Source organism: Microtus oregoni, unplaced genomic scaffold (assembly GCF_018167655.1).
Source record: "Microtus oregoni isolate MIOR12 unplaced genomic scaffold, Mior012 000026F_ref0000081, whole genome shotgun sequence".
Taxonomy (NCBI): domain Eukaryota; kingdom Metazoa; phylum Chordata; class Mammalia; order Rodentia; family Cricetidae; genus Microtus; species Microtus oregoni.
This window is the reverse complement of record NW_024543085.1, coordinates 12,161,807-12,179,170: the sequence shown is the minus strand read 5'-3', so window position 1 is coordinate 12,179,170 and position 17,364 is coordinate 12,161,807. Positions and strand designations below refer to the sequence as shown.

Below are 17,364 nucleotides of genomic sequence, written 5' to 3'. Positions count from 1 at the left end.
CAAAGGTGGCAGTGGGAACTGAGAAGCAGGTGTGTATCAATTGAAATCGAGAACATATTTTTACAAGAACCAATTATTCCATGATAGAGTATTTCCCACTGTCATCACAGACCTGGAAGTCTACTGAGAAGATGGAAGGATGGTGGCTACTGCGGTGTCTGTGGGAGTCTAGCAGTTGTGGCACAGGGCTGTGGAATTTATGGGCATCATGAGATATGAGATATCCCAAGTTCCATGTGGGCGTGGGAACAAATCAGGGAAAATCGCAGAAGAGGAACAACGAGGGACAGGAACACACAACAGATGAGGCATATTTACTTTTACAGCCATGTTCTGGAAGAAACAAGAGAGTGGATTTCTGATTTCCCAATGTTGGTTGGCACAGATTTTGGTGCTAGGAAATACCAAGCTATGTCCACATTTGTAAGATTACAGAAGGGAAGTAAAAGCCTCACAGAAATAACTGTGTCATTTCAGTGACAGTGAAAGAAGCCCCGGGATGGCCAAATCCTGGGGAGTCACGGCGCCGAAGTTGAGATGCTAGTCAAGAGTTCATATGTAACCTACAGGTTCAGCCAGCAGTTGGCCTGCTGGGTAAAGAAAGAGTCATGGTCAAGCACACGCTGACTTGCTAAGTTCCAGTCTTCTGGCTTCTACTGTTACCTGGAAATCTCTCACATTAACTGTCCAGGACAGTCAATATCACATTTAAAAGTCATTCAAGCAATAAAATTTTATCCAACCAGTTTTTAATAATTTTAAACAAATTCAGAATTTAGAGAAAAGTCAATATTATACAATTCACCTTTAAAAATGATACTTTTAACAATTACATATATTTTATTTCATTGGGTCATAAGTCTTGAAATTTAAAGCATTTAAAATTAACCAAGTTACTTAAAATGTCAGTCGTATGAATGTAAGTAAAAATTATAAATCTTTAGAAGAGATAGTCAGAACAAACAATAGCCGCTTTCACTTAGCTCAGGTACTGAAAACTTGAATATCTAGGACAATTGACTTAACTTTGGTGCCAATAATGAATTTTTGTATACAGAATCTTTTAAGAAGCTGTATGTGTTATTGCTCTTGTCAATCTCCATGACCATAGCAGCAGCTTTGTAGGGTCAGAGGATTGATCAAAGGGGCAACCTGCAACGGTGGGCCGACACTAAGTGGAACCAGGGACGAGAAATGGCAGGCAGCATCCAGAGACGAGCTGGATGGCTACTAGCTGGTTACCCTGGCATGAATCAATTATTCATGACAATTTGAGATGGTGAGAATCTCCATTTCTTAAATTTTCCAGGCCAAGTTCTCACAAGTTCTCAAGAGCCATGGCAAATGTATTTAATTAAATAATGCTCCAAAGCGGAACACATTTCTGTATCCGCTCCAGTCTCTGTTTCACTTAATGTAATTTTCGCCCTCTAATAGCGCCTCTCCAGTGCTTTAAAGGCGGTTCCCCCTGGGTTTTGTGCATCATGCTGCCGAACCCAAGAAACTCGGGAAGACTTCGGCTTTTAGTGGAGAACTGTGAAGCAATGATTTGCTCCTGACTCCTGAGGACTAGTTGAAAGAAACGGGACAAGAACAGCATTGATTCTTTCCTCTGCTGTGTCGAGAGGAGAGCAGAGCTTCTGAAAGGGATGAAAAGAGGCTTCCACAACCTCTCTCATTCCGTACAACCTCACCATCTGTTCTGGGCCATGGACTGAGCTGCAAGTCTCACCCTCCTCTAGGCTGCAGCTGCTGCTGGTGGATAGTCCTAGTTCCTGCTCCCTCAGCCAGAGCCGCTACTCGGTGTTACGACTAAGAGAACGACAGATTTGCCTAAGCCCAGAAAAACTCCTTCTCCCTGAATTGCAAGAACTCAATGAGTTATAAAGTTGGGATGCGGCTGTGTTTTATGCTTAGCAACACTAGAGCTGCGCTCCTTCATGGCAACCGCTCCATCTGCACCCAGCTTTACTGACCTGTGACCTCTGTGGATAGAGGCAGAAAGCCCAATTCGTAAAGTGGCCCAGCACTGGGTTTAGTGCTCTGCCTCTATTTTCTTGAATTAGCAGTTGTCTTTTAATAAGAGTTAGCCCAACACTACACCCCGTCATCCCCCAAATTGTGTGAGGGTTCCTGCCTTTTTCAGACCCTGAAAGAATTTAAATTTCCTAGTCTAGTTACGGACTTTACACTGCCCTATGCAGGCTTCAGTGGGTTCTCTGATGTCTCGGGAAGCTGGTCCTTACGCTAATATCTTTGCTATGTGGGAAAACGTTCTTTTAAAAATATTATTGGGTTGTGTTTAATGTACTACGATAAACTTAAGGAGCTGATCAGAAATGCAGACGAGAGCACACAGAATATTCAGAGGATACCCTCTTCAACCATGTTTCCACCCAATTTCACAGTACTCTCCGGGGAAACGACTCTAAATGGGTGACCATATATCATGTACTAAGGACTCTAAAGGGGTGACCTTATATCATGTAGCAACAAAATATATATGTAATGTTATAGATACAGATACAGGTAAATATTATATTTATTAATATCTCTATCATGAAGGTAATACTCATCATGATATATATATATACTCATATATTTCCATTCCAATTGTGATTTACTATAGTATATATATAAAAAAAAACCTCCTTAAAGTCTTATGATAATGAAGACCAGTAGCTTGAAATCATCTGTATCATTTCCAACAGTTTCTGAGGCTGTAATTTGGGGATTTCAAGCTACTATCTACACACAGACAGATGCAAGCACAAAGCAACAAACACCAGATCAATCTGCACAATACAATGCACTACTTCAGGAAGCTTCATCACGGAACCCAGATGGAACTTACAGGCAGCTAAAGCCCCAGCTTTGCCATTTTTTGGGTGTGTTGACAGGAACACCTGTATCTCTGCTTCCCTGCTAGGTAGCATGGCAATCTTGCAAAAAGCCTCCAAAGCTTTTATTGAAGTTATTCCTCTATGTTTGACATGAACCATTTCTGTTGTTTATCCTCATGGCCACATCCAGGCTCTGATCTCACCTAAGATGGTTTCAACTAATCACCTTAAATCCATATTTTCCATGATATCCATCCTTATCCTCCCACACTTCCTATCCATCTACAACAGCTGGTTCTCTCCTGATTCTTAAGGAGGAGAAACATTTCTGGAATATTACCCTTTACTCTTTTAGTTGTAAGCCTCTTCATGTCCTCTTTCCCCTACACCCACAGTTCCTCGTTTTGTAAACCCTCTGTTGATAGAAGACTTTGGCTTTTAGTGGAGAACTGTGAAGCAATGATTTGCTCCTGACTCCTGAGGACTAGTTGAAAGAAATGGGACATTTCCCTGGGGCACTGCTAATGCAAGAAATCATCTCAGGAGGAATGTCTGCCTCTTAAATGTTTTGTCTCATTGTCGTTGTATAACAGCTGACTTTTGATCAAATCTAAACCCTTGGCGTCATTCCTGGCCCTTGTTTCATCCCATCCATCTGGCAGATTGCACCTCACACAATAATGAATCCAGTGGATGTCAAGCGGTTTGCATCTGTAATCTCAGAACTCGAGAAACTGAGGCAGGAGGGTTGCTTGTGAGCTTGAAGCTAGCCTGGGTTACATAGTGAGTTCCAAGTCAATCTTGCCTAAAGTGAAACCCTATTGGGAGATGGGAGGGGAGATTCAGAGAAATCTACTTCCTCCTTCTTCCTTCCTGCAATCTTAGCACACATAATCTAGACCAAACACCTTTCTTTCTTGTCTTGATTAGCACAACAGTCTTATCATAAGTCTGCTATTGACTTTAGTCCTTCTCATTTCCACTTATTTTCCAAAGTATTAAAAAACAATCATTCAAAAATAAATCCATATTTAAAAAAAGCATAAACCTGATCAGGTCACAACTCCATCATCAGCCTTCACTTAAATTCTTTTCCTCTCATCTCTCTTTAAATCAACACTTTATATCCTACTTTGTGCAAAACCTCAACTCCATTCAACCATTCCCTCTCTTATTTCTAGGTCCAAAGATGTGCTATGCTTTGGGCTTGTAACACACATGCACACACACACACACACACACACACACACACACACACACGGCAAGGGGGTGGGAGGGAGAATGAGAAAAAGAGAAATCCTTGAAGCTTTTTGGTAGAATCACACAGACGACTTCCTCCGGAAATCTCTCTCTGATGCCCGATGCCCTCTCCCACGTGAGGACTTGGATTTGTCCTGTGTGAACATACAGTAGCCCTGCACTTTTCTCTGGGGCACTGCTAATGCAAGCAATCATCTCAGGAGAAATGTCTGACCTCTCCCATAAGATCACAAATTTCACATGCAGAAACCATACCTACATTGATCATGACTTAATCCCCAATAAAATCCAGTAGGAAACTAAATACTCAGTCATAATTCATCATTTGCCCAGTTTTCTAAGCTTTATTTTAATTCCTAATCATGGAAGTCTAATAATATAAAACACAGTCTACCCCCCACATAAAAAAAGTAAATAATTTTTTTACAAATTCTCAGAATGTTCAGATCCAGGAAGTTTGAGGTTAGAGAACTAAAATTATCTAGACCACAGCATCTGCAGTCTTGATAATTAAATGTTATTTATTTCTTCAGAGGTTAACATTTTTGAAATGATCTCTATGATAATTCCCAGGCCTCAGTTCTTCTTAGAGGCTAGGAAAGTTTACAAATGAGAAGGAACTAAATCTAGTGCCCTTGGTGAGTCCTTATCCCTCACCTACACTCCAGTTCAACCTCATGTCAGGTCAAGGAGGATCAAAAGACTTTTGAAATATCAGTAAGGACTTGAAAACATCTGGCTGACAAAAGTGTGTTGAATCTGCCAAACTAGAGCAGTTAGTAGAATTTTAATTTTTAAGGAAAATCAAGAATTTTATATTTCTTAATAAAATGTATGTTGGGTTATTGGCAGAAAAAAAAAAAAACATGACCACACAACTGGATTTAACCAAAAGGTTTCTAGTTTGTTGCCATACTTCCATACTTCACCCTCTCACATGATTGGTGGCAAATTTGACCCACAGTAAGTAACATCCAAGGAGAACACTAGATACTAGTTATAGGAATCTTCGAACATTCTTTTCATCCTGATAACAAGAACCTCTGTGATGGTCAGTTTTGATTGATACCTTGACACAGTCTAGAATCACCTAAGAAGGTCGTGTCAATGAAAGATTGTCTATGAAAAGTTGGCCTGTGAACAAGTCTGGATTGGGGGTGTCATGGTTGCTTTAAATGAGACGGTAGGACCTATCCACTATGGGCGGCATCATTCTCTAGGCCAGGTATTGTGCAAGAGTTCAGAAAGTGATTGAAGAACTGGACACAGACATTAATTCACCTCTGCTCCTGACTATAGATGTGACTTTCCCACAACATTTTACTGTAACCTCAAACTGCAAGTCAAATAAACTCTCCGCACCCCCACCCCCTAAAATATATAATAGCCAAATGCCCTAATACATGATAAGGAACATATATAAATAAATTAGACCAAATGTATCAGTATAAGAGCAATGACAATATTTGTTGTATTTTTCATAACACAAAAAACTTTAAAGTATAGCCAGACAGTCTTCATAGAAACAACCTTGAGTTCTTAGACTATAATTTTCTAAAACAGTGATTCTCCAACCTCCCTAATTCTGTGACCCTTTAATACAGTTCTTCATGTTGTGGTGACCCCCAACCATAAAATTATTTTGTTGCGACTTCATAATTGCAAGTTTGACACTGTTATGAACCATAATGTAAATATCTGATATGCAGGATATCTAATATGCAATTCCTATAAAAGGCTTGAGTCCCCAAAGGGTTGTGACTCAAGGGTTAAGAACCACTGATCTAGAAAAAAGAAAAAAAAAACATGGTTTAGGGAAAGATAAAGAGGCATATATACAAACATGTATTTCTATAAGTGTACCTAGAGACTTTTTTCTGTCCTTCCTGGTCCCAGTACAGGGATTTCTCTCCCACCCACCAATTTCCACAGCCGTTTCTAAAGAATCACTCAGAGGCTTAATATTAATTACAAACTGTTTGACCTGTTAGCTTAGACTTATTATTAACTAGCTCTTACAACTAAATTAAACCATTTTCAATAGTCTGTATTTTACTACTAGTCTCATGACTTGCTACCTCACATCTTGCTTCCACAGTGACTCCTGGCCTCTCCCTGATCCTGCCTTTTTTCTCCTTGTCTCTCTGCCTGGATTTCTTGCCTAGATATATTCTGCCCTGCCATAGGCCAAAGTAGCTTTACTCATCAACCAATAAAGGCAACACATATTCGCAGCATACAGAGGACATTCCACATCACGTAAGCGCAGCACAATCTTTTCTATGCTTTGTGTAATGGCTTATAAACATCTTGCTGTTATATAACACATTAAAATTCATAAGCAACTGAATGCAACCAACTGTAGCCATGGATACCACGGGTCTCAGAAAACTTTGTCTCTGTACCTTGGTGCTTCCAAGCATTTAGTTCAATAGAATCATGATGAACAGGAAAAATATCTAAAAATTCACAGCTCAGCTTAAGGCTAATACTAACGCACACTGATAAACTCACACCATCAGTTCCTCACTTACCTAGGTATTAACCCTGCAATGGAACACATCTCCTCTGAAGTCATCCTCAAAATAACACAATGAGGTTCCCGGTACCAGCAGTTCCATTGGGAAAAGGAGACACTCGAGTTGACAGATGTGACATAACCAACTCAGCACCACTGTTGGCCACACAATCGGGACCCTGTCCCTCCAGTTCATTTCTACTGGCCTCCCCATACGTAGTATTAAGCAGTTCAACAAAAAAAAAAAAAAAAAAGATCGGAAATATTTCCCTCCAGCTCAGGGGAAGAACCCAGGTTGAGAATGGAACAGCCTACAGGGAAAGTGAATTGTGTCAGGAAACTTCAGCTTTGCTCTAAAGTAGCAAACTAGACAGACGACCACTGTCAACAGAAGGGGTAACCACAGTAGAGCATCAACAAATGAACGGCAATCACACACCCCACCCGGAAACCTAACCTTTCCCTTGATTTTGCAGAAGATGATGATTAAATGTTTTGCTCCAGGACAATAAGAAAAGCAGCTGTGCTGATGGGTGTAAACAGTCAGCAGAGTGGATAACAAAGAATTTGCCTGCTGAGAGCTGAATTGAGAGGGAAGGCATGGGGAGCAACTCAAAAGTCAGAAGGACTTAACACTAGCACTTCTCAAAGACATGAAGGAGTGTAAAGTGTCAGGCAATGTCTGAAGACACTAAGAAGCATGATTTATTTATTTGTTTACTTGTTTAATAAATTCAATTCATTTACATCCCAGCCACAGTGTCCCCTCCCTCCTCTTCTAGTTCATCCCCCATCCCCTCTCTGTTCCCACACCCCCAATCCACTCCTCCTCTGTTTCCTTTAAGGAAAGGGCGGGTTTCCCATGAGTATCAACAGACCTTTTTAAAAAGCTACATCCACCAGTCCTTGCTAGGTGCTATGTTAATGGGGGATAATTTTTAGTTTCGTGTAAACTTAACTCTAAAGAAAGCCAAATAATAGTTGCTGAAATGTGCATTCAAGCAAGAGAGCTGTGGAAAACACTTAAATCAAAACCTCTTCATGCTCCCTCTTTACCATGGAAATAAGGAGTACTCTGAGTATTTGACAGTGCGCCCGAGTACCTGCCTTTCAGTCGGTGTTTTACACACGGGCAGAATCCCCTCGAGTGATGGAACGGTGTTCATTAAGGGTGATCAGCTCAAAGCTGGCAGAGGCTCAAAAAAGAAATAATAGAGTTCCTCACAGCACAGCCTGTTGATATAGAGAGGAGATTCGGATGATGCCAAGAGGAAGGCTTCAAGTAGGAGGTGAGTGGAAAGACGAGGAGCTATTGCTGGAGCTCCACAGGGCGGGGGAGTGTGAATTAAGAGAGCGGCTCGCATTCTCCTGCCAATTAAGTGCTTACTATTATGAGAGCTAAAAACTCTTCAAAATGAATAAATGGGTTAAAGAGAACGGGGATTACCATTTAAGTAGAGCATTCTAACTTTGCTTCAGATCCTGGGAATTCTGCAAAATCACAAAGGAGAGAATTAGCCGAACCAAACAGTTTAATGGGAAATTTATTTCAGAAGAGAAGCTGAGGAAAATTTCTGGAGTTAAGTAAGTAGTGACATTTAGAATTAGAGGCCTGTGTGTACAGAGCAGTGTCCACGGATAAAGTTAAGCAATAGGGATGCGCAGAAAGACCTAGAAAAATCTGCAATAGAGACCTCAGGCACTTTGTACAGAGGAACAAAGAAAAATGTAAGCTCTTTACAGGAAATTACTAGGATAGTAGAATTTGACCCAAATTGAATCAAAACATTACTTACACACACTGACTGCCTGTCAGTAAAGGAACACATGTATATCCATGTATTCACATATAAGTTCATACACACATATATGCACAAATATATACATGCACACACGGGCATCTACATGTATACACACATCCACACGCCTTCCTACCTTAGAAATCATCCCAAGAGCATTCCTTTTTTAGTATCATTAAAACATACAATGTTGCTCAATACCTGTTATGGATTTGTGCGTGTTATGGATTGGAAGAGAAAAATTAATATTAACTGGCATGTCACTTCACTGCAATGTATATTTCATGAAGTCAGAAAAAAATGGTGATTATTAGAAAAGAAAAGTGCTATGAAAAGGTATAGTTTCTAATTACATTCCACACCCAACACGCTCTTCTGGGGGGGGGGGGGGGAACTTGGATTCTCAGCTCATGCTCAGAAAAAAAAAAGTTTTCATAAAGTCTGAAATTTAAAATAAGTCCCAGAAATTGAATTAAAAACCAAAATATTTTCTCAGAATATAAATGCTTTTTTAAGCACTGTAAAGGATCTCCTTTAAAAAAAAAATAAAATAGAAACTTTCCAATTATAAAATATCCTCAGAAAACCACAATTATGTTTTTAATTCTTCGCTAATTTAAGGATTTTTTAACAAGCTTAAGTGGCTACAACTGTCTTTTTTTTTTTTTTTTTTTGAATTTCATAAGAAAGAGATTCACAAGGCACATTCCCTCACTAGACTAGACTCCGGGTGGCCTATTTATTCGCAATGCTTCATTCCGTATGGATTTCTTCTCTTTTATTTATTACTTCCAGAAAGGATTTTCTCTTATTAGTTAGCAACTCAGGGGCAACAGATTTGACTTGCAAGCCTTCAAATCACAAGACCAACACTTGCCACCTACCCTGTATCTTCTAGAAGCACCAAAGAAAACAGAAAAGCTCAAACTCCACATGACACAGGAACCAACTCTGTGTGAGCCACAAGCAGGCGGCGGTCCACAGAGGTCAAGGTTAAAGTTCATGGAATAATCTAGAAACAGTTCTCAGCTGGGATCTCATTTGTGAAGCCCGAGAATACACCCTCTAATTAGGATGCAACTTCCCAAGCAGCCACTCCCTCGACTTTCCTGGGCTAAGTTTCATTCTCAGCAAAGAAAAGTAAAAACAGCCCTCTTCACATTTCCAGATAACAGTCCATTATAAATTAGGCCTCAGATAGCCAATAAGGAAGGCGGCCAGCAACCCGGGCAATGGAGACAACGCGTGAGCCATCAGCCCTCAGGAACCACCCTCAAGAACAGATACAGAGAACTCAGATGCAACAGCCACTCTCTGCACTTTTGACTTCTGCAGCTGAGGTAGCCCATGGAAGATTGGAAAAACGAGTGGGTTGTGGTTTGAAACCGTTCCCACACCCCAGCAGCCCACTTTTTTTTTTTTTTCTGATGACCTCTCCAACCAGCCACCCTAACACCGTGGGACGTCTCACACCAGTTCTGTGGGAGCCAGCTGTCCTGTTCTGTGGTGCTCAGGGAGCCACACAGGACTCCTGGAAGGGGACCAAGCCAGAGCTGACTCACCGCAGCTGCTCCCTTCCAGCCCCTAGGAGTTCTGAGCCACAGTCTCCCTTTCCAAGGCCTATTGTTATTACAAAAGACTTGCTGAGCCGCCAAAATGTGCTGAACAGAAAAGCAAGAAGAAAACACCCTCCTCACCTAATGTGGGAAGCAGACTTTGAAGCAGGCAGAAATGGCTGAGGACTCTACCGTGGAAGGCCAAGAAGGGAAGGCAGACAGACAGCTACATGGAGTTCGAAATCAGCATGGACCAGCAGACACTGCCACCAAAGCGAACTTCTCGATGCTGTCGTGTTTAAATGGAGTCGTGTTTAAAATGCTATACGTTATTCCACTATAAATGCTTATTATACATCCAACCAGACAGCCTCCGTCTAGAAAAGTGTGACTGGGAGAATAGCAGAAATAAGAGGTTTGGGAAATGTTACTCCTCATCCAGGGTCAGGTGTTTACCCCCAAGTATTTGGAAATGCTTGCCAGCTTGGGTTTCCAGTGGCATCGCAGGCTACAGCCGTTATTTTCGCATATATCTATTTATCTGCCAAAGGCCCCAGCAGCACTCTCATAGGAGATGACAGATCTCCGCATCTCTACATTCTCTGTGTGAACATTATTAGCAACCTAAACATTTGTTCCCAGAAGCTCCGGTGTCCCGTGGCACACACCGCATCATTATCTCCGTAAGGAAACTATTTCCTGCAGTATGTCGACTTCACCAGTAAAGACAATGGAAAGAGTACTTCACTTTAAATCCTGTCTTTTTTAACAGCATGAATTCTGTGTCTAAAATGAGCTCTACCAAGTTGCAAACAACTTTGACACCTTAATCCAATTCTCCAAATTCTTATGCAACACTGTATTTCGGGTTTTATCTTTAGTGATCTTATTTACCTTTTCCTGTGTGGGCTCTGGAAAAGAAGATTAGAGAAATCAAGCAATTAAATGGAACACTTACAAGTCTGTTTCTACACAAAGAGGAAAAAAAGTGGGGGGCTGCACACGTCCTTAATAAGTCGAGTTTGAATTCTCTCCTATGTACCTTAGTACAAAGTCTAGTTGCTTGGAAATCTCAGGCAAAATACGCCAGCATCTCACCAGACTTTCTGTTTCACGTTTAAAAAGTTGGTATTTCAAGAAAAAATGGTCAATAGATGTTGAAGGGTAACTGTTTACTTGAAATAGTGACTGTTTGAATTTTTGGCTATATAAATCCTGTTTGCCATTAGTTTCTGACTGTCATTTCCTTCCTTCCTATTCCCTTCCCCAGGATAAAAGTATCTCAACTATAAAGAGAAATGAACAAAAACTCATTTTAAGAACTTTTTAAAAAATCAAAAGAAAAAGAGACCTATAAATGTCCTTCAACAAGATTTTTACTATTATTGTTAATTTTCTGCCAAGTTGATCTTTTTTTAGTATTCTGTCAGGGCTGGGCACTGAGCATTCTGGGGAAGAAATGAAAGTCAAAAATTTTGAAGAAAAAAATTTAAAAGAAAAAATCTATATATGAATTGTCTAGGTGTATTGAATTTAAATTAGATAGTACAGCACCTGAATCTGAGAAATGTGTTCTCTGTCCACTCTATCATACTAATAACGAGATGTAATGAACCATGAACAAGAATTCCAAAGATTTCCTGCTATGCTTTTTCAGCTGTGTCCCCTTACGCTCACTCGTTTGCTAAATCCTTTTCAGGGCAAGTTCAGTCTGAACAGTCTAGGGGGACTCAGGGACTGAGCATAAGTTCCAGAAGATCTAAGGCAGAACCTCACATAAAGGTCACATTCTCAGCACCACCCAGAAGTACCCAGCATTTCAAGACAGTCTCAGAGTAAATAAATACACCGATGCTTTATAAATGCTCCATGAAAGAACCTGGGGAGGGCATCAAAAAGATACAAATAGCCATACAAAACAGGTTTGGCAACACTTGTCAAATGAATAGAGACCACAAGTCCTTGTCCTTTAGATAGATCTCAATTTGTTTTCTTAGTGTCACAGTCCAACATGTTACTTAAAGATACCTGATTTTGACTGAGTCCACATTGACGAAAGAGCTAACTGTGACTAAATCTAACAGTAGAGTTTAACATTTACAGGTCAGTTCTTCTATTCTAAAGAAAGTATGGGAGTTTATGGAGTATTTACATCCTAGTTCTAGCTCTGATATTTTAGCACCAACAAAAACACTTTCAGATTTATAGTCGTGTAGCAAAATTACTTGGGAAGGTAACCGAAAGTATATCACCGTCATACCCCTCAATCACTCAAATTTTCTCTTAAAAAATACTTACTTCTGATGAGTTCCCCATCTGCAGGATTTCCCCAGATGGACTGGTCCTGCATCAGTCCATACTTGGAATGATTACTGCTAGCTTGACTCATGTCTTTCTCACTATTGTCTTCATTGCATTTCTCTGAAAAAAAATTAAACATGTATTGTCATTTGATGAATGCTATATATATATGTGTGTGTGTGTGTGTGTGTGTGTGTGTGTGTGTGTGTTCATATATTTTTTGCTTTTAGTTTTTAGGTTTTGTTTGTACGTTTGAAACGGTATCTCATAGAACAAAGGCCTGGAACTCATGATGTAGTTGATGAGGACCTTGAACTTCTGATGGTCCTATCACTACCTCCCAACTGCTGGAATCACAGGTATGCACCACCAAATATGTCTTACATGTTTCCTACTGCTTCCAAGTAGGTCATAGCTTAAGGAAATAGAATTATATCATTATTGACTGTTGCATATGTTATTGGCTCAATAACATTTGTTGAATACTTACTATCTTTTCATCATTAGAGAAAGAGGGTCACAATAAAATGAAATCAATCACGGTTGTGGTAAATAAATTTTAGCATGGCAAGTGGTCTGTCATCATAGAGAAATGTAGAAAGGTTACATCAAGGATGAGGGTGAATGAGACCATCCAGATAGGGGATGAGACAGAAAAAGCATCAAAGGAGAAGAGACTTGACGGAGATGATTGATGGAGATGAAAGCCAGACCACAGCTGAATGAGAAGGGACTGGGCAGTCAGGTTACAGGAAACCAGTTCAGAGTTCTCTGTAGAAACTGGAGGAAAAGTCAAAGAGTGCACGATGCGTTCTCAGAGATGGAAGTATTAAGGATGAGAGGTTGGTGTGTAGGATTATGAGTTCTTAGGTGGAAAGATAACATGTAAGGAAATGGAATGTCTTGTTGGGAGCATAAGTCAAACAGCACACAACCTATAACACAAGGTAGGGTGCATGCTATGAAAGGTCCAGAGCACCAAAGGGGCTCAAAAGAAAGGGGGAAAAAAACCTCATCAGGATTCAAAGATCAAGAAAGACACTTTAGAGAAAGGAGCACATTGGATGGTTGCTAAAAGATTAGAAGAACTTCAAAAGTCACATAGGAGAAAGGAGGAAAGAACAGCATGGGAAAACTCCAAACGCAGACACTTGGACAAAGGTCCCAGATCCAGGCTGTGAAGTGCTTTCAAGGGACAGGAGGCAACACTCTAAAGCTCTCATGAAGTCATAATGTGGATATTTGAATGCCAACATGGGAAATCTAGACTTAAATAAAAAAGAAGAGCAAATCAAAGTAAATATTGAAGATTTGTGAAATGCCTAAGCAAAGCTACATATTAAAGAAAGTAGTAAGTAGGTACATTTGTGTTTCTCAATCCTCATTGGCTGGAGAACAATTCTGAAAAAACAGATTCCTAGTCCTCAATGAATCATTCTATTTGAGAGATAAGGAACCATCCTTGGGGTGATCCACTCTTCCTATGCCCTTTAAGTATTCACTTAATATCTGAGGAGGGGGATAAGAAGAGAATGAAGAAGAAGAGAAGGAGAACAAAAAGGGAAGACAGAGACCGAGACTGTTGCATTTGAATGTTTACTGCCCTCATTGGGTCACGTGTGTGAAGATGGGAGCAGATGGAACTACTTGAAAAGGTTCTGAGGTTGAGCCTCAATGGAGGAAATGGGTAACTTGAGGCTTCACAGCATGCCCCACCTACCATTCCCCTCGAGGGCAGACAAAATGTAACTAGGCAGCTTCCTGTTTCTGCCAAGTCATATGTATTCTCCAAAATACACCTTTTCTCTCTAAGATATCTTTGTTGGGGTGTTTTATCATAACAACAGAAAAGGAACTAATACAGGCTCTGAAATGGAGACTTAGCAAAGTTCAAATAGACACTGATGAGAGTTTAACTGGATGAGCCAGGCAATGGTAGTGCATACCTCTAATCCAAGCAATCAGGAGGCAGAGGCAGGCGGATCTCTGTGAGTTCGAGGCTAGCCTGGTCTACAAGAGCTAGTTCCAGGACAGCAAGAACTGTTACACAGAGAAACCCTGTCTCAAAAAAACAAAAACAAATAAAAAAACAAAAAAGAAAAAGAGAGTTGAACTGGATGCTTTAATAAAAAAGGTAACAGATGTGAGAAACTAAATAAGGCTTGCATAGTTGGTAATGACCAAATTTGTAATCTGGACCTGATGGTAAAAATTTGGAAGAATGAGAAAACAACTTAGTCATTACGAACATAGAATATATGTGGTGTACCCAAATGTTTCTTCATTTCACTTGGAGATGCTTGTACCTTGACAGATAACACATTGCCCAGCCTTCACAGAGTTCATAGTCTAGGTGATGAGTTCAATACTGAGTTTGTGAATGTGCAAACCAGAAAGAAAAGTATAGCTAGTCTGCAGGAAACAAATGAAGTCCTGAGTAAATGTATTGCGGGGACCTGAGCCAGCCATGTCAAGAACCAAAGCCTCAACCTCACAAGGAATTGGCACATTCCACACGGGATGAGGCTCAAGAGAGATTGCCAAGCCTTCCTCTGTCCCAAGAGTGAATGTTCATAGTGTCTGCAGAAATATGTGTCATATCCTCCCCCTTTACAACCTGAAAAACAGCCCTCCTATAAAGCTGCTTCTAATTAGATTGGCTAAGTCTGCCACCTTGATTCGCCTGTATACATGAAACCTCCATGATTCAACTATACACCATAAACCCTGCGTCCACGCACAACTATCTATAGGAAACACGTGCTTCCAGGGTACTGTGGCTTCTCCATTAGAGAGCCCAGTGCCGCGGATTCCCGGCTGTTCTGTGTGCCCGTGTCTTCTCTCCATTCCCTTGCCCCTGTTAGGTCAATCCCTGGAGCCTGTGTGCTGGACACACATTAGGCATCCTCTTCAACGTCCACTGTTGAAGCATGCCCAATCACCGAGCTTGTCACAAGAGAGAATGTATTTCAAAGAGTATGTGCCATTCGGAAGTACGACGCCAAGCCATGGAGGCAGGCACACAAAAGAGACTCATACAGGAGTTGTTAGCCCGTCTTTTTAACATTTCCGGTACAAGGAAAAATTTATGCACATGCAAAAAAAAATTCTCATGTATCATAGAGATTTCACAACAAATTAACAATTCGGCTGCAAAACATATTTCAATACATGAAAAAATTGATGAATATAAACTCAGGACTACAACCAGAGGTTAAGATTGCTCCAAAAAAAAAAAATGGGCCTTCATTGCCAAACATTTTTAGACTGCAAAACCATATTCAAACATCAGTAAAATATAAATTAGAAGCATGTTAAACCAGTATGTTCTAGATTTTTGTAACATTTACTCAGCATTATCACAGGGAAAACGTAATCTTCACGAGATGTGTTACTTTCAATTAAAATCTGAACTTTCTTAAACAACTCCAGAATTCTTGACTGCTGTCGTCAACCCTGAGATTATCAGTAGGAAAGATTGCCTGCATTATCGCTGGTGTACGTGAACTGTCTCATCAGCAATCCCACATACCCATACTGTTACGTAGCTGACTGCCGCCAGGTGTCATGCTAGTAGGCTTGATTCAATTAGTAACTTTAATTGAAGCTGAATGAAATTAATTATATAATTTTGAGCTGTTCAAGTTTAATTCCATTAAAATTAATTCATGAAACCAAGGCATTAGGAAGCATTGCTGACTAAAAGAAAATAGGTATGAATAAAGCCTCCAGACACACTTGACGCATATTTGAATCATGTCCAATATTCGAGTGCTAAGCGCAGACCCTCTCGACTCCTCACTGCATAAATGACAATGCCACGTGGTCCATAGACACGGCGATTTACAATGATGCAACCTTCTCCCGAGTGGGGAGGTCAGAGTTCTTCCTACCCAAATTCTTATTAAGAGACTGTTTATCATGCTTTTTTAAAAAGGAGCTTTCATATCTGGAAATTCTAGAATGAGCTGATCCCAAATGTACTGAAGTCAAAAAAGGAAAACTACCACTCTGTGTAGCGAATGAATGATACAGATAATAAATTCTGCGCAGTTCCTACGACATCACAATCACCAGCGTATTCCACTTTGCCTCCTTTGAAAACTAAATGTCTTGGCTTGAAAGCTGGTCCCTCATGTGTCCTGTGATGATCCATTGCACCCACACCAAGGCAAGGCCCAGGAAAGGTTCCCTGTAAAAACGTAAATTGTCTTCCGCTAATTCTTTACTTGGATAAACTAAACTCCGGGCCCAGCCAAGGCATGCACACCGTTTATCTCTATTGTTTTACATTGCCTCAGCCTAATGGAATGCTAGATAGCAGCCTCACCAATAGTGGAAACTTGCAGGCGTCACCGAAGAAACGGAAGGATGAGAGAGAGATTCACTGACATCAGTCATGTGTTGGGGGCGAGAAACAGTTAACCAAATCAACCTCGCAACCCTCTTTACCTGGCTGTCGCGGCACTAAGACGATGAAAGGTCTGAGAGCAGATGACCGCTACCCGTTTAGGTTGCTGTGGCACTTCCACATTGGAAAGTCAAGGGTTCAACCACTGCTTCTGGACATACGAAGATTTGTGGTTGCCATTCAGCTACTATTGTGGGCCTAGTGTGTAGCTCCCCAGCACCAAGGGATTTCCCTAGCATAGGACATCAGTTTGTACCTGGCCGTAAAGTGTGACAAAGACAATCGATGGCTCTTCACCTCTGTGTAGAGGATTATTCTCCTAAGCCATGGCTTACATTTGGGTGCTGAGTTAGAAGCATGCAGAGAACTCTGGCAGCAGACACATGCACACACGCCCAACCTTCGAGCATCTAGTCCAGGTGACTTCGGTGGGTGGAATGTTGACGTCAAAATGAAAGAATGTCCATCCTTATCTTATTACTCATCTCCTCATCACAGGATTCCAAGGCATCAGAACATCAAAGTTGATCTCATCATCTCATTAACACATCTGCATACAGTCATAATTCCATGAAAAGATTTGTAAGGAAATACAAATGTGAATGACTTAAAATATTAATCAGTTCTACGGATGGGTGAGATAAAATAAATATATTTTAGGTACCATAAATTGAAA

At 40.6% G+C, this 17,364-nt stretch overlaps 1 protein-coding gene across 3 annotated transcripts in view; it reads right to left on the bottom strand.

The window, feature by feature from the left end:
• Positions 1 to 17,364, bottom strand: part of Mdfic (MyoD family inhibitor domain containing) — an 87,901-nt gene that overhangs the window by 52,591 nt on the left and 17,946 nt on the right. For 2 of the 3 annotated variants that reach the window (XM_041675739.1, XM_041675740.1), the window contains exon 3: positions 12,275 to 12,397. The exons of the other annotated variant lie outside the window; for it this stretch is intronic. In XM_041675739.1, coding sequence (XP_041531673.1) covers positions 12,275 to 12,397 — 123 coding nt within the window. The remainder of the gene's footprint in view (positions 1 to 12,274; positions 12,398 to 17,364) is intronic. 3 annotated transcript variants of the gene reach the window in all.